At 37.2% G+C, this 18,613-nt stretch overlaps 1 protein-coding gene across 10 annotated transcripts in view; it reads left to right on the forward strand.

The window, feature by feature from the left end:
• The window catches only part of BTRC (beta-transducin repeat containing E3 ubiquitin protein ligase), a 204,891-nt gene that overhangs the window by 102,591 nt on the left and 83,687 nt on the right, over positions 1 to 18,613 (forward strand). For 7 of the 10 annotated variants that reach the window (XM_019035292.4, XM_019035294.4, XM_063709765.1 and 4 more), the window contains one exon: positions 4,932 to 5,009. The exons of the other annotated variants lie outside the window; for them this stretch is intronic. In XM_019035292.4, the coding sequence (XP_018890837.1) occupies positions 4,932 to 5,009 (78 nt within the window). The remainder of the gene's footprint in view (positions 1 to 4,931; positions 5,010 to 18,613) is intronic. 10 annotated transcript variants of the gene reach the window in all.

Below are 18,613 nucleotides of genomic sequence, written 5' to 3' on the forward strand. Positions count from 1 at the left end.
ATGGACACATACCTATGATAAAGTTTAATTTATAAATTAGGCATAGTAAGAGATTAACAACAATAATAATAAAATAGAACAGTTATAACTACACTGTAATAAAAGTTACGTGAATATGCTCTCTCAAAATATCTTACTGTACTGTACTCACCCTTCTTATGATGATGTGAGACAATAAAGTGTCTATGTGATGAGATGAAGTGAAGTAAATGACCTAGGCATTGTGACACAGCATTAGGTTACTACTGACCCTTTGACAGCATGCTACCTGCTTCAGGTGATCCTGGATTATTGAGCCATGAAGATGGTGGTGGAATGTCAGGAGCAGACAATGTCAATGACTCATGGTCGAGTAGCATGTACAGTGTGGATACACTGGACCAAGGGATAATTCACATCCTGGGCAGGACAGAGCTACCAGAAAGGTGCACAATTGAAAACTGTTTCTAAAAATTTCCATTCAATATTTTAGGACCTCAGTTGACTGTAGTAACTGAAATTGCGTGAGTGAAACTGTGGATAAGGGAGGACTACTGTAATGCAATTCATAGACTATTATTACTCAAGGACTACAAACACATTCTGCAATTTATTTACTATAATGAAACTTTCCATCTGAGTATTGGGAATCTGTTGTTCTGAGCAGTCAGGTTTGCTTAGGGTTGGTTTAAAGTTAAGCAGTAGAATATAACGTTAATTACATTTGATGGAATTTTCCCCCTAAAATTTATTTTTCACTTAACTTTTCTCCCATTTCTTAACATTTTATTATGGATTTAATTAATTAATTAATTTTTTATTTTGACATAACTTCAGATTTATAGACAAGTGAAAAGAATAGCACAAAGAATCTCCTTACACCCTCTCACATAGATTTACCTAATGTTAACATGTTACCACATTTGTATTATATCTGCTTATAAATACATATACACACGCACATACATCCATTTATGTATTATTTCTTCTGAACAATTTGAAAGTTACAGACGTAATGTTCCATCCCCCCTAAATGTTTCAGTGCGTGTTTCCAGAAAAACAAAGACATTTTAATAAAAATAATCACAGTACAAATTATCAAAATCAGGAAATTGAGTGGATAAACAAAACTGTGGCACATCCATACAGTAGATAATACTACTTGGCAATAAAAGGAAAAGAAATACTAGTATTTACAACAACATGAGTAGATCTCAGATATTTTATGCTAAGTGATAAAAGCCAGATTCAAAGGTTACGTACGATATAATTCCATTTATATGACATTCTGAAAATGGCACAAATTATTGAGCCAACAAATCAGTGATTTTCAGTGGGGAGAGGGTTGACTATTAAGGAGAATTTCAAGAGAATTTTGGGAGTGGTGGAATTTTTCATTTTTTAATGGCGGTGTTATACAACTGTATGTTTTTGTCAAAACTTACAGAGCTGTATACCAAAAAGGGTAAATTTTTCTGTATGTAAATTTTAATGGTGGGGAAACAATCAGGAAATTAATATTGATATAGTGTTATTAGTTCACCTACAGAACTTACTAAAAAGTTTCCAATTGCCTCAACAGTGTGTGCTATACCTCTTTAGTTTCCTTTAATCTGAAACAATTCCTTAGTCTATTTCATGGCCTTGACATTTCTTAGGTACAAACTAGTAACTTTATGGAATGAAATACTCATTTTTGGGTTAGCCTGATGTTTTCTTATAAGTAGATTTAAGTTTTGCGGTTTTGACAAGGATACCTCACAAGTGATGTGCTGTTTTCAGTACATCATATTAAAAGGCACGTAATGTTAAGGTGGCGTCTGCTGGATTTCTCCACTATGAGGTTACTCTTTTTTCATTGTAACTATCAGGTATCTTATAGAAAAAATATTTTGAGATTATGTGACCATCCTGTTAACTTGTCAAACTTTCACTCACTTGCTCTAGTTTTAAATTTTACTTAGGTTTTTGAGATGGTGTCTTGCTGTGATGCCCAGGCTGCTCTCAAACTCCTGGACTCAGGCAGTCCCTCTGCCTCCACCTCCTGAGCAGCTGGGATTACACGCATATGCCACAGTACTAGGCTCACTTGCTAATTTTAGCACCCAATGATGTTTCTTGCTTATATTAATCACTTATCCTTAAATAGAATTTATTGGATATAATTTAGCCTGATGATCTAGGAAAATTATGCACATAGCTTATTGAGAATCCTCATAGATAAAGATGCAAGGAATAACTGTGTTGCTGAGCTTTCCTGGGTGATGTTGGACAGGCTTTGAGAACTATTGAGGTGACTACTTAGGTATACATGGCTATTTCATCATTACCCCTTACCCTCAAGACTGTAGACCTAGTAATCTCATTCACTGGCATTCTGCTTCTACTCTTTAGTATTAGGAGGGTTCCTAATCCTTGTTCCTGATATCATGACTGTTTAATGTCCCTACCTCTATTTTTTTGTAACAACATTATAAGTTGGATTTTTTGTTTGATTTGATTTCTCATGATGGATGGCCCAGAGTAAAAGTGTTGGGTTAATCTGTATTAAAAGAACATACCAATGTTTATGGGTTTCCCCCATTTTTTGTTTAAGAGTTATTTTTAACAATACCATTTAAATATTCTTTGCCCTAGTGGGATAGAAAGGGGAAAGGAACTCCTAAGGAGCTCTGTGTTCTATGTTAGGTTAGTAACACCCTTTAAGCTCCCTTTGTGTTTTCATTCTTTAGACATTTTCATAATACCCACCCAGTGGTTATCCATCTAAATCTGATAAAATAGAGGGTCAGTAAAAAGAAAATTGTGAATATGGGCTAGTCAATACTCAGGCTGTTAGGTTGAGATGACTGTTTTTCACTTTATAATTCAGTATAGAGGAGTTTGCCAGCAATTGTGTATCAGCCCAAGTACCTGTATAAGAAAAATGTGATTTATAGTATCTTTGGTATGACAAACTTTCAGCAAAAAGTAATTAGGCTCCAAGTTATATGATAACATTTCAAAAAACATAATTAATTTTGAAATACAGGATCTTACACTGAATTAAACAGGTTTAGTTTATCTGATCTTTTTATTTATTTATTTAAAGGAGGAATTTCATGACCTGAAAGAGAGTTACTTGCAAATTCTAAGTTTATAATTGGATACTGGCTTAAGCTTCTATTATATAAGGCATTTAATTTTGGTATTTAAAACACTGATCTTTACATTTTAAAAAAAAAAGTTAAACATACAACTTGATGTTATGGGGTAAATGTTGACCTTTCCCTTTCTTTGTTTGATACTCTTACATAGCATGTATTGCCAGTCGCCTCATTTGTCAAGCTTTGTAGTCATTAATTCAATTATATCCTTCCTCCATTTTTTGGTAGATGATCTCCATTCCTTTTTTTCCAAACAGGGAGGAAAAGAAGTTAGAACTCTGAAGTTCTTGAGTCTCTGTCCCTTTCTTTGTAATATAGCATGCTTTTTCTTTAATTTTAGGGACTTTTACAAGGGATCATCACAAATGTAAAATATCAAGTTAAACCTCATAAGATATTTCTGCCCAAAAGAAACACATTAGGGTACTGGCCTGTCAGGCTTACTAAAGGTGACACACAGGTGTCAGCCACAGAGGTGAAAGGGCCTCAGAATGACACAGTACATTTTTTATCTCTCAGTATCTTTCAAAATGTAATATCTAATACAAACCAAAAAAGTGAAACTTACATGTAGGTTTAGAACACAGTAATGATTGTATATTAATAATTTCATGCTTGTATGAAAATTTTCAGATAAACTCTCATGTTAAAAATAATTTCTGAACCTACAAATAAACTAACTCTATTAGAACGTTATGACTATATGTAATATAAGGAATATATTAACTGTAAGTTTTTTGTTGTTGTTTTGAGACAGAGCCTTGCTCTGTCACTCAGGCTGGAGTGCAGTGGCGTGATCTCGGCTCACTGCAACCTCGGCCTCCTGTGTTCAGGCGATTCTCCTGCCTCAGACTCCCGAGTAGCTGGGATTACAGGCACCCACCACCACACCTGGCTAATTTTGTATTTTTAGTAGAGACACAGTTTCAGCATGTTGCCCAGGCTGGTCTCAAACTCCTGACCTCAGATGATCTGCCCGCCTTGGCCTCCCAAAGTGCTGGGATTACAAGTATGAGCCACCACACCTAGCACAACTGCAGGGTTTTAAATATTAATGGTATTAATGTTACTAATGTTGTTGCCGAAAATGGAACTCAAATAATATGTCATTTGGATTTTCTGTATTTTGCCTTGTAGATAGTGATTTACATATATTGACTAGCAGATTTTTAGTACTTATGAACTCATTTTCAATTGGATTGTTGTTTTTTTCCCCCTCCTAAGTATATAAAAACCCCACTGACATTTTAGGGCCTCTAGCTGCTGTTTGAGGTGACAGTGCCAAGGAATGGACTCTAATCCTAAACTACTGAGTAGATGTTTTTTTAAGTCCTATGCTACTTTTATCAAAGAAAATAAAATCAAATCTGAGAAGAGGAGGAAGAGAAATAACTATTTTTAGGACCCAGACTTGGAGATCTGTGCCAACCAAACATTTACTATAATCGAGAGAAGGTAATAATCATGGTTTTAGTTGTCATCAGCTAAGTGTGGGCTGGAACTTTCTTGTATCCAGTGTCAACCTGTGTCAAAGTGCAAGCTAGAGATCTAATGAATATGATCTCCTACACAATGCTTAAAGATACATGAAATACTTCCCATCTAAATCCTTACATTATTTATATACATGGGCCTATGTTTTCTTTTACATATGTGTATATCTGTATGTATACAAATCTTCAAGTGAATAATTGTATAAATATATGTATATTCTAACTTACAGAATTAGAAATGTAATTCAGTTTACTCCCAAAGAATAAGATTGAAGATAATGAGAACTGAATTAAAGCTTACTTTCTTTCACAGAATTCCTCAGAGAGAGAAGACTGTAATAATGGCGAACCCCCTAGGAAGATAATACCAGAGAAGAATTCACTTAGACAGGTATGAAATTCAGCCTTACTTAAAATAAAAAGCTACCAACAACAAAACAAAAGACAGGAAACCCTTGATTTGCCATTCTTTAAGCACTGGAGCTTATATTAAGAGTACTCAGACATTGGCCTGGCCATAGCCATCACTTTCAATCAGGTGACATGGTTTTCCCAGTTATTTAAAAAACATTCTAGGTATACATGTACAGGACAGCTGGTTGGCATTTTTGAAAAAGTATAAAAACAGATCTGCCTGTAATAAAGTTAGCCCTTTTTAGTATGAGCAATATTTTGTTTGCTTTTTCTAGAAGGAAAGGCCATTGTTAATAATAACTTAAAAAAACAGCAGCCGGGCAAGGTGGCTAACGCCTATAATCCCACCACTTTGGGAGGCTGAGGCAGGCGAATACCTGAAGTCGGGAGTTCGAGACCAGCCTGACCAACATGGAGGAACCCAGTCTCTACTAAAAATACAAAAATTTGCTGGGCGTGGTGGCGCATGCCTGTAATCCCAGCTACTCAGGAGGCTGAGGCAGGAGAATCACTTGAACCCCAGAGGCAGAGGTTGCGGTGAGCTGAGATCGCGCCATTGCACTCCAGCCTGGGCAACAAGAGCAAAACTCCGTCTCAAAAAAAAAAAAAAATAGCTCACCACTGTGCCCCAATAGAAGGTAACACATTTTACTTGTGAAAGTTCAATACCATTGTGTTATTGTAAAAATTAGAATGTCCTTGGCAAAAACAAGAAACGCAAGTTCTTATGATGTTGCCAGAGAATAAGTGTGCCACCTATTCATTTTTATTTATATTATTTTATTTTATTTTTATTTTTGAGACAAAGCCTCACTCTGTCGCTCAGGCTGGAGTGCAGTGGCGTGATCTCGGCTCACTGCAACCTCTGCCTTCTGGGTTCAAGCGATTCTCCTGCCTCAGCCTCCTGAGTAGCTGGAATTACAGGTGCCTGCCACCATGCCTGGCTAATTTTTGTATTTTGGGGTTTGTTTTTTTTTTGAGACACAGTCTTGCTCTATCGCTCAGGCTGGAGTGCAGTGGTGTGATCTTGGCTCACCACAACCTCCACCTCCAGGGTTCAAGCGACTCTTCTGCCTCAGCCTCCTGTGTAACTGGGACTACAGGTGCCCACTACCACACCGGGCTAATTTTTGTGTTTTTAGTAGAAACGGGGTTTCACCATGTTGGCCAGGCTGGTCGCAAACTCTTGACCTCGTGATCTGCCCACCTAAGCCTCCCAAAGTGCTGGGATTACAGGCATGAGCCACTGTTCCCGACCTAATTTTTGTATTTTTAGTAGAGACAGGGTTTCACCATGTTGGCCAGGCTGTTCTCAGACTCCTGACCTCAGGTGATCTGCCCAGCTTGGCCTCCCAAAGTGCTGGGATTACAGACATGAGCCACCACACCTGGCCCTGTATTCATTTTTAATATAAAATTGGATACAATGAGCCTGAGCAGCAGTAAAAATAATTCTAATTTACTTGGATTTATAGCATTGTTCTAGGAAATAGGAGATCTAATATTTGTTGAGCACCCACCGTGAACATGATGCTTATTTGATTTAACCCTCACAATAACCCTGTAAAGTTTTTAGATATGATGTGACTTCCAATTTATAGATGAAGAAAATGGAGGGTTAGACAGGTTAGATGACTTGTCTAGCTAATTAGTGATTTGATCCTCAGATCTCAGTGTTTCCAAAGCGTTTCTACTTGTGCCTTCTGACTTCAGTTTATATAAAGTGTTTAGAGGGAAAGTACTTGAAACTGTGACACATTCATTTTTTTAATTTACTATATGTTAAATGTTTTTTGGATGAACACTTCTTTTTTTTATAAAAATAATTGTTTAGTAAATAGAATTGAATCATCCAGGAAGCTTTAAAAAAAAAACAAACAAAAATCCACAAATGATCAGTAATTGATGTTGAGACAGTTGCAATTTTAACTGTTTGGAGAATCAACACCTGATCTGTTCATCTAAACCAATAGGACAATACTGAATAAGATAAATTGGGAAGTAGGAACACTCTGCCCACTATACAGAAACAACTGTCGGAAAACAATGACACAACAAAAGTTTTGGCAACTTTATTTAAGCTAACAAACGAATTTTCTCTCTGCAAAGTTATAAATTAATTTTAATAGGCTGATCCAGATGGTCCATTTGGAAAATGGATAGGCTGATCTGTTGAAAATTAAACTAAATTTATCTCTCTCATACTTCAAACTGAAGCAAGAGAGAGAATCATGCCTATTAAGTCCAGCACATACAGATGGACCAGCAGGTCACACATGGGACTAATCTGATTCATTTTAAAAATAAATGCATACATTATTGAATCATTTTCTACTTGCAAGATCTGTTGTGTGCAGCATTCGAAAGAGATTTAATGTTGTTTTTTTCATTGCTGTTTTAGCAGGTTCTCTTCCCCACTCCCCCTGCCCACTTTAATTTAACAACCTTTTTCCCCCGCCTCATGGTGCTTTGAAATGATTTTTCTAATATCTGTCATTCAGTGTTGAGATCCAAGCTCTGGAGATTAATTAGGTCATGAGGCTTTTTCTCCTCCCTTCTTTGTAAAGGGTTTTATCTCCATTCTCTTTGTGAAGAGCATGAACTCAATGTTCTTGGAAAGAGAAATGGCCTTTAGAAACAGGGAAGTAGGAGATCCTCCTGGGGCCCTCAGAGTCTTTTAGCTTCTGGGTGTTTTAGCAGCCCCATGAATGCAGATTTGTAAATTTATTGCAGTGCCATCTGGTTTTTTGCTCGAACCAGATTACTGTTGGCTTGTGTCTGTCTATTGTGGTGGTCACTCCCTAGGAGCTTGCCCTCTCTATCTTAGGGAAGAGTGATGAATAGCAGGGGTCAATAGAAGCGGGTCACAGGGCAGCTGTTCAGGACTGCCCTGAACTTGATTACCCCATTGCTGATTTTTTTTAAGGTAGGACATAGTATATAAGCTGTTTAAACTCCCTCTTTTCTCTATTGCATATGACAATAATGAAGTGCCATTTGCTATTTTGTTTTTTTGTTTTTGTTTTGTTTTGTTTTTCCTGTAGTCAACTTCTGTAGACAAAAAGATGTCAAGGCCGCCTTATACCTAGTGTTGATACAAGTAGGATTTGCATCTCATTAACTTCAGATTCTTTTGCAGATATTTCTAATGGGATTTCAGAAACTCACTATTGATTATAAAAAGTTCAGTTATCTTCTAGCAATTTAACATTGTTTTTTTTTTTTTTTTTTTTGAGACGGAGTCTCGCTTTGTCGCCCAGGCTGGAGTGCAGTGGCGCGATCTCGGCTCACTGCAAGCTCCACCTCCCGGGTTCACGCCATTCTCCTGCCTCAGCCTCCCGAGTAGCTGGGACTACAGGCGCCCACTACCACGCCCGGCTAATTTTTTGTATTTTTAGTAGAGACGGGGTTTCACCGTGTTAGCCAGGATGGTCTCGATCTCCTGACCTCATGATCCGCCCGCCTCGGCCTCCCAAAGCATTGTTTTTAACTAATATTATAGTTGACGTATATTATTCAAAAATAGCGTTTTGCCATTGTTGATAGGACATAACTACTGCATGTTAATTTGGAGAGCTATCTAAATATTGGAGGAGCAAACAACTCTATACCAAAAATTTGGCAAGTTGAACAAATTCCTTGAAAAATACAACTTACCAAAACTCTTAACACAGGGTGAAGCAAAATTTGAATAGCCTGATGTCTATTAAATAAATTTAATTAATCATCAGAAGGGACATGTGGTTTTACTGGTGAATTCAACAAATATTTAAGGAAGAAATGATACGAATTTTATGCCAGACCCTTTCACAGAATAGAGAAGGAAAGAACACTTCTTGACTTATAAATCCACCATAACGGTAATTCCAAAACCCGACAAAGATATTACCAGAACAAGAAATAATGAAGGTGGAAATTAAGAGACACTGTTCCCTGTGTCTGTCACCAAGTCATTTTGTATACCTGCTTTTTCGTTTCATTTCCAGCATTTGAAGATGGAAGAGTTTGGGGTAGGGAGAGGAAGTAGAGCAGTATATCCTTGTAAAGAAAGTTAATTTTCTTAGTTTCAGAATAATCTCATTTCTTGGCATTAAATATGAACTTTTATTTAAAGGATGTACAAAATAGCTACAATTTTTGTTTTACTCCTAAAAATATGAAGTCAAGGAAAAGATAGCCACTGTTTTCCTACCTTTTATTCCTATCTGCAATCAAGGGCAAAGGCCTGGGAGGATACATGAAAGTACTCATTACTTTTTGAAAATTGTGGCATTACAGTGTTCAACTCTTTGCTTCTCATTGGTGCTAATAGGATCTGTCAGCCCTGCCTTTCTCTGTAATTGAGTAAATTGTGACCGTTGTCTAATCCCTCTCCCATCCCCCATTTCCTTTGTGTATGTGTCCACTTACCATCCTGAGAACATGGGCAGTGATAAATAAAGCATTGAGTAGAGCTCTCTCAACTCTTTGAAAGCAGCATGATGCCAGCCCTCTAGTTATATTTCTTTAAGTGTTTAGGTTTTTCTGTATTCTTTCTCTTGTGTAGCTGGAACCCTGGGGATGCAAAGCCATGAGAGAGGCCAAGAAGCTAACAAAGTAGCTGTCTCCCTTGTTAGCTTGTTCCTTTATTCTTTAAAAACAAGATAAAAAGCATCTGGCTCAGGGCATTACATTTTCCTCCCCCATGCACCTCTATAGATGGAGACTTCACCTGCAGTGAGGGTTTACATTGATTAGGGAGGGAGCAGTAATTCAAGCTTCCATCCTCTTCAAGGATACTTTGCAGTCTTTAAAGGTGCTGACCCACTGAGTTAAACTGTCAAGGGAGGTTAAAAAAGTATCTTCATCCCAGGAGGTAACAGCTGCCAGGTTTTCAACACCTTGCACGCTGCTGGAAAAATGTCACAATTGTCAGCTGAAAGAAAAATGACTGTGTTGTCATCTTCTGTTAATGACTGGGCCTTATAAAAGGAACTACATTAGTCTTTTAGAAGGAATAAGTAGCTGTTTTCCTTTTCTACCATATTCCCCTCCCCTGAAAAAATTCCTGCGTTCTAAACATTGCCTTGGAGTAGATCCACAAAAAACAGCAGTGAAGAACTTAAATCAGCCAGTATAAGCATGGAAGTCTGATGGGCATAGCTCCTTTATACAGTTGGATGAGTAGGAGGAAAAAGCACATCACTGACACAGAAAATGACGTTATAGTGTGTATTAACAAAACAACAACAACAACAAAAAGTCATTCATAAGCCAGTGAACTGAGAGAAAACATACTGTATTTCTGTTCTTTGGAGAACAATTTATTTTCAAGCAGCATCCAGATGGGTAAATACCAAGACATTTCTTTTTTCAAGAGAGCTCCTTTTCTTCCTTTAAAAAAAAAAACCACAGAATTTGCTTCCTTTAATAGCTCTGTAATGTTCATATATGATGGCATTCCCTTCTTTCTGATTTGATTGATGAGGGAAAAAGGTTTAATGAAGTCCCTGATATCAGGCAGGCAGGGTTTTTTTTTTTTTTTTCTATTTGTTTTAGGTTAGTCACTTTAATTGTATTGAGTAATTTTAGAAGGTACACACAGCCAAGGGAGCTTTGTTCTGATAATTGCTCGAGAAAACCCATTCCCTATCTGCCGTTGCTTTGTGTTAAGACACTTCTCCCTCTAGTGGCAATTGTAAGCACTTTGGCTTGGCAGTAGGCAAGGTGTAATTGCAATATGACAAACTATGCTTAAGGGACTGTCTTGTAAATACTTTCGTTTGGGGTTTGCATTATTTCGTTATATATGTGTGGTTGTTTGTTGTTGTTTTTTTTTTACTGTATAAAACTTGCTACCTCTTTTTGCCCCCCTAAAGTGCTTTGGGCTTTGGGTAAAAAAAAAATTGCCTGAGATGTTTATTAATAAAAAAAATCACAATGCATTCTGGGTAATGTTTTGCAGCTTGACTTAATTTTAGTCATCTGTTTTAATTACCTATTTATAAAAATGCCTTTGCATTTGTAGACATTATTTAATACTTTGGAAGAAGCACCTCATTTGAAATAAATAAATAAATTGTATTTATTTTAAATAGTCCATGTAAAAGATCTTAAAGGTAATTAATGTAGGTCTCTTAAGTAAGACAAAAGTGATCTTTCCAAATCTGATGAAGTGATTTGTTTATATAACTTCCCACTTCTGTTGAATCCTTTAGAGTCTAATAACTTTTTTAAGAAAACACGGTTTGGCAATTTGTGCCTAGCTACAAAAACCCTTCTTCAAAAAGGAGCAATTTAATAACCGGCTTTCTTAAAATTACTTTGAGGAAGGAAGACCGTATAGGGGGTTGGTGCTTTGTTTTATTTGTATTTTAATGTAATCATTCTTTGATAAATTGTGTAATCACTGACTTAGTAGGAAAAATATTATGGAACTCCTGGGTTGCAATGACCATAAAGAGTGTATTTTCATATAGAGAGTTGTGATACTGGGAATAAATTATAAAGGAAACAGTTTATATGCTGGTCAAAGTCCATATGGGCCCAATTCATTTTGTTTTCAGTGCTTACTCTGGATGTACCATTAAAAAAGGCGGGGCGGGGGGGTTGGGGGGTGGGAGGAAGCCTGTTGTGCTCATCTGCATGAGCCCTAAAAAAAAAAAATCTGCCCTAAAAACAACACGGAATGATAGCAGATGCAGCTTTGCATCTATTGAACAAGATTCAGTAGCATCTGTGTGGCATTTTTAAAACCCACTTCCAGCTTCCTTAGATATCGCTTTTTGGTTTGCTTTTTCTATACCATATTCTTGTGTGGGACATGATTTGATGTTACCATATATCTGGAAGTCCCTGTCTTCCTATACCCCCACTCCCAGTCACTAACGATTTTCATTATACTATATCTTGTTATGCTATAGGGCTGCTGAACAGATTTCTTAAGTAGCTTTTTGCAAGGTTAAAACAATGCAGCCCAGTAACAAGTTTGTGTCATTTTAAATATATACCTTCTAGTAAATAAGGGCAAGTCTGGCAATCAATCCCTTTTAGTGTGTTATATGTTTCACCTGACAACTAAACCTTCTATTGATTAGCCATTACTTTGTTAGATAATCCTATGTCATTGAATCCATTGTAAAAAATTAAACTCTTTAAAATGTTTTACCCTAGCAGCAGTGTGAAAATTGAAAACTTGTTCAGAATTACAGCCTGCTTTCACAAAGAAGGTAGTTTTCAGCAAGGCATCTTACTAGTTTATGCTTATGTGCTTTATATGTGATATAAAAATGTATTAAAGTACTCCAACGCAAAACTCTCTGCCTCTGGTTCAGCAATGAAGCTACCTTTTCAAGTGTTGCATGGGGAGAGAACCTATCTTGCCTGTGGCTATTATATTCACTAGTTGGATTTCAAACTGGAGAGAGTCTTGCAGGAAAATATTGAATGGAAAATATTGAATGTTTTAGCCTTTTAATTGCAGAGTGGTAAAGGAACTATGACAAATTTTAGTTTATTGATCTGTGTTACTTCCTTGGGAGATCAGCAAAGTCATTTACCCATTTTACAGATGGAATGTCTAGAAAATAAAGTCCTATATATAGCCCTACTCTGGAAACTCCCTCAGGCCTGGCACAGAGTTTCTGAATCTATCTAATGTTCCCCTAAATATGTTATTACATATTCATTCATGAAGGGAAAAGAGGGTAATTTTGAAGGAAAATAAATTTTCTTTTTATAACTTAGTATTTTCAGAAAAATAGCATGATACATTTATTGATGACTGGACAAACCTCTGTAAAAACTTTACTCCTAAGATACTTCTATTGGAAGTTTTCATACAGTGAATTTTACAGATATTAATTGTATAAGTCTGAATTTTTGATAAATCTAACCACCTGTGTAACCACCACCCTAATTATAGAATATTTTCATAACCTAGGAATGTCTCTTGTTCTCCTTTCTACTTATTTTCTGCACCACCAATGGATCAAATACTGATCAGCTTACTGTCACTGTAATTTTGCCTTTTCTAGAATTTTGTGTAATGGAATGCTATATTTTTGGGGTCTGACATTCACTTTGCATAATGTTTGTGAGATTCCTCTATGTTGCTGTGTATATCAGTAGTTTATTCTCTTTCATTGAGTTGAACAAATATATTGCAGTTTGTTTTCTGTCTCCTTTTGGTGGATATCTGAGCCATTTCCATCATTATAAGTGAAGTTACTATGAACGTTCTTCTATAAAGGTTTTTGGTGAGCATATGTTAAGTACTTTTTCATGTGCTTATTGGTTATTCAGACATTTTCTTTGCGAAGTATCTTTTAAGTTTTTAGCCATTTTTAAAAATTGCATTGTTTACCTTTTTATTATTGAGTTGTAGACTCAACTATATTGAATTCTGGATACCATTCATTTGTCAGATATATGTACTCTGATTATATCTCACAGTCTATGGTTTCCTGTTTATGGTGTGTTTTGATAAGAAGTTTCTAATATTTGGATGAAATCCAGTTTACCAATTTTTTCTTTCTTTTTTTTTTTTTTTTTTTTTGAGACGGAGTCTCGCTGTGTCGCCCAGGCTGGAGTGCAGTGACATGATCTCGGCTCACTGCAACCTCTGCCTCCCAGGTTCAAGCAATTCTTGTGCCTCAGCCTCCTGAGTAGATGGGATTACAGGCATGCGCCACCACATGCTAATTTTTGTGTTTTATTAGAGACGGGGTTTCACCATGTTGGCCAGGCTGGTCTCGAACTCCAGACCTCAGGTGATCCAACCGCCTCAGCCTCCCAAAGTGCTGGGATTACAGGCGCGAGCCACCGCGCCTAGCTGGTTTTTTCTTTTAGAAGGGATACTTCCTTTGGTCCTACCTAAGAAATCTTTGTCTACCCCATGATTGTGAAGATATTCTTCTAAGTTTTCTTCTGGGAGCTTTATAAGTTTACTATTTATACTTAATTCTATGATCCATCTCAAATTAATTCTTACACGTGCCATGAAGTAGAGTTTGGGCTTCATTATTTTTGCCATAATTTCATTCAGTTGTTTCAGCACCATTGTTGAAAAGACTTTCTTTTCCCCCATTGAATTACATGAATTCATTTGTCCAAACCATTTAGTTATATAAGAGTTATATTCTCGAACCTCCTGAAGAAAACGTTGCTGCTGGACCCAGAGCAGTGGGTGACAGTGCCTAAGGTACTGACCCATCCCTATTTTATGTCCCTGTAGACAAGGAGGACAAGAAAAATGATAGGTGTCTATCCTTGCACCAAATACCGTAGTGTCTTGATTATTGTCATTTTATATAATGGGCCATGAAATCAGGTAGTGTGAGTTCTCTAGATTTGTTGTTTTATTTTTTGTTATTCCAGATAGTTCACATTTCTATATAAATTTTAGAATCAACCTTGCACTTTCTATTAAAAAGAAGTCTGTGAGGGGCTGGGTGTGGTGGCTCACTCCTGTAATCCCAACACTTTGGGAGGCCAAAGTGGGAGGATCTCTGGAGCCCACTGAGTTGGAGGCTACAGTGAGTTATGATCACACCACTGCACTCCAGCCTGGGCAACAGAAAGAGAAACTATCTCCAAAAATAGACAGACAGATAGATAACTACTTTTTTTTTTCATCTGAGATATATAGGATTTTGCCCCCGTTATTCTGTTAACACGACAAATTACCTTGATTTTTGTTAAGAGTTTTTGTGTCTGTTTCATGTGAGGTACTGGTTTGCAGTTTTCTTTTTTAAGTGTTTGCCAGGTTTTGGTATCAGGGTTATGCTGGTCTTATAAAATGAATTGGGAAATCTTCCTCCCATCCTCCTCTGTTTTCTAAAAGCACTTGTGTATAATCCTGGTGGTGTTTCTTCCTTCAGATTTCACAGAATTCACAAACCACTTGGGCCTGTAGTTTTCTTTGTGAAAGATTTTTTAAACTTATTATTTAAATTTATGTGGCAAGATGTTTTAGAGCAATTTGAATTTCTTTTAGAGGTATAGAGCTGTTCAGATTTTCTGTTTCATGTGTCAATTTTGGTAATTTGTGTTTTTGAAGAAATGTTTCCTGTTTATTCAACAGATTATAATATGTTAATATCTTTTATTTTAATACTGTGATTGTTTCATATTGGGCTACTGAAAGCCTCTTTCGGCAGGCTTCCATGCCCCCTTTGACGTATCTTCATCGTTCTCTGAATATTTCCATCTTATAGTTTCCCTGGTCAGTCCTGGAGTCAACCATATTTCCATGAATGTATGATTCCCTTTAGTGCAGAATGGTATTTAAAAACCAAGATTCAAACACTGACTTTTCTTTTACATCTATATTTATATACTTTGAAACCATTAGTTCACATTGATAACTCAAATTCTAATTCAACCCCACAGGGTTTGTTCTAGATTTCTTTCTTTCCATATTTCGTTTTTCTCCCTTCCTTCCTTCCTTCCTCTTCCTTCCTTTTTCTTTTCTTTTCCTCTCCTCCTCTTCTCTTCTCTTCTCTTCTCTCTCTTCTTTCTTTCTTGTTTTTGGTAGAGATGGGGTCTCTCCCTATGTTGTCCAGACTGGTCTTGAACTCCAGAGCTCAAGCAATCCTCCTGCATTGGCTTCCCAAAATGTTGGGATTATAGGCATGAGCCACCCCACCCCTTTCCTAACATAGGAAACCTGGTTTAAGATTTTTTTCCTTTCAGCACTTTAAAAATATTGTTCCCAGCTGGGCGTGGTGGCTCATGCCTATAATCCCAGCACTTTAGGAGGCCAAGGTTGGGTGGATCACCTGAGGTCAGGAGTTTGAGACCAGCCTGGCCAATATGGTGAAACCCTGTCTCTACTAAAAATACAAAAATTATCTGGGCATGGTGGTGCACACCTGTAGTCCCAGCTACTTGGGAGGCTGAGGCAGGAGAATTGCTTGAACCCGGGAGACGGAGGTTGCAGTGAAATAAAAGTATTATTCGCTTGTCTCCTAGCCTTCATTTTTTTATGAAAAGCCTGACATTATTTATATCATTACTCCTAGATACATAACATCCCCTTTTTCCTTGGCTGCATTCAAGGTTTTATCTTTATCACTCGTTTTCAGCAGTTCTGACTGTGATGGGCGTATATGTGTTGTTTTCTTTGTATTTTTAACATGACTGGGGTTTGCTGATCTTAAATCAGAAAGCCGCTAGTTTTCACAAAATTTGGGGAAGTATTTGATCACTATTTTTATAACTTCTTTGCTGTACCGTTCTCTTCTCCCTTCCTTGGACTCCAGCCACGCATATATTCTAGATAATCCAGAATTGTCCCACACAGTGACTAAGACCGATCTTTTTTTTTTTCTTTTCTTAATCTCCTTTTTTTTCTCTCTGTTCTTCAGTTTATATGATTTCAGTTTATCTATCTTTTTTTTTTCAGTTTATCTGTCTTCATTGACTTTTTCTTCTGTCATTTCCAGTCTGCTTTTTAAGCCTCTCCAGTAAATTTTTTGATTTTTTTGAGATAGGGTCTCACTCTGTTGCTCAGGCTGAAGTGCAGTGGCATGAACGTGGCTCACTGCAGCCTTGACCTTCTGGGCTCAAGCAACCGCCCACCCCAGCCTCCTGAGTAGCTGGAACTACAGGTGTGCACCACTATACCCAACTAATTTTTCTTTTCTCTCTTTTTTTTTTTTTTTATTTTTTTGAGACAGAATCTCAATCTGTTGCCCAGGCTGGAGAACAGTGGTGCAATCTCGGCTTACTGCAACCTCCGTCTCCCGGGTTCAAGCGATTCTCCTCCCTCTGCCTCCCAAGTAGCTGGGATTACAGGCACGTGCCACCATGCCCAGCTAATTTTTGTATTTTTGGTAGAGATGGGGTTTCACCATGTTTGCTAGGCTGGTCTCAAACTCCTGACCTCAGGTGATCCGCCCGCCTCGGCCTCCAAAGTGCTAGGTGTAAGTCACTGGGCCTGGCCAATTTTTTCTATTTTTTGTAGAGACAGGATCTCACTACATTGCCCAGGCTGGTCCTGAACTCCTGAGCTCAAGCTATCCTCCTGCCTCGGCTTCCCAAAGTGCTGGGATTACAGGCGTGAGCAGCATGGGATTACCATGTGCAGCCTGAATTTTTCATTTCAGATAATGCACTTTTCAGTTCTAGAATTTCTATTTAGTTTATTTTTGGTTTTTCATTTTCTGGATGAAAAATTATCTGTTTATTCATTGTGATCATATCTTTTATTGCTATGTTCAAGTTTGAACATATCTATTATAGCTTCTTTAGAGCTATAATATGTGCTAATTTCTACAACTAGGTCTTCTCAGGGTTGGTTTTTGGTTCATTTTTCTCTTGACAATGGATCCCATTTATCTCCTTTTTCTCATTTTTAGTAATTTTTGATCATATAACCAACATTATAAATGGTACATTGCAGAAACTCTGAATTCATTTTTTCTTCCTCTGATTAAATTACTGGCTGATCACTATGACCTTGTGGAGGCTTGGTTTTGTATTTGTTAAGGTCAGGTGTATTTTGGTTTTGCCCTTAGTCCTAAGACATACTCTTGAATCTAAACTCATGGTCTCTTTGAATTTTTAATGGGAAGCCTAAGATGTTATTACATCCCTCTAACTTGATAGAAGTCAAACTCTAAACTCTTTCTCCCCCCATGAGCAGCAGGTGGAATATCTGCACAGGCCTTTCAACCCTCCAGCTGTTGCTCTCCATTGAAATCCTTGGAATCTCCCCTTCATGTACGTAGTTTGGGTGTTAGCCATAGATTTGAGGGGAATTTATATGCAATTTTTTAGTCTTCCTCCTTCCCCTGTGGTTCTCTTTCATTTCTGGGATTTCTGTTCTCTATTGCCAGCCACTGTGGCAATTTTGAACTCTATCACTTGATATCTCAAGCCAATAGACTGTGGCTTTCAGATTGAATTCTAGTCACCCTGCACCAAGTGGACTCGTGAGTGCCTTCAGGGGAAAAGCACATAAACACACATCTCACCCAGTGTGGTTCTCTTCTTTCAAGATCAGGCCACTCCTTCCCCATTTTCCACCTTTTTAAAGTCGATCTCCAGTGCCTTTATGTAGCTTTAAAATGTTTTTCCTATCTGCAAGAGGGTTTATCTGATACAAACATTTCTGCCATTACTGGAAGCAGAACTCTTTGAGTCAAGTTATATTTTTTTCAGCAAATACTGATTACTTCATAAATTTATCTTTAAAACATAGTGAGTTTTATTTTAAAAATATTTATGTTTGTGTGTGTATGAATAGTAAATGTTTGTGGAATTAGACAACGCAAAAGAAATAACAAATCTAGAGCCCAGAATTTACATGCACCAATATTTAAATCTGTACACTAATTTCTAATGCTCTATTTTTTCATATATATTTTGAAATAATTTTTACTTAAATTATAAGAATAAAACAAGTTGGTAAATTTTTTAAGGTTTAGCCTGTTTAAAAGAAAAACAGCTGGGCATGGTGGCTCACGCCTGCAATCCCAGCACTTTGGGAGGCCAAGGCAGGTGGATCAATTAAGGTCAGGAGTTCAAGACCAGCCTGGCCAACATGGTAAAACCCTGTCTCTACTAAAAATACAAAAATTAGCCAGGCGTGGTGGC

Source organism: Gorilla gorilla, chromosome 8 (assembly GCF_029281585.2).
Source record: "Gorilla gorilla gorilla isolate KB3781 chromosome 8, NHGRI_mGorGor1-v2.1_pri, whole genome shotgun sequence".
Lineage (NCBI taxonomy): Eukaryota > Metazoa > Chordata > Mammalia > Primates > Hominidae > Gorilla > Gorilla gorilla.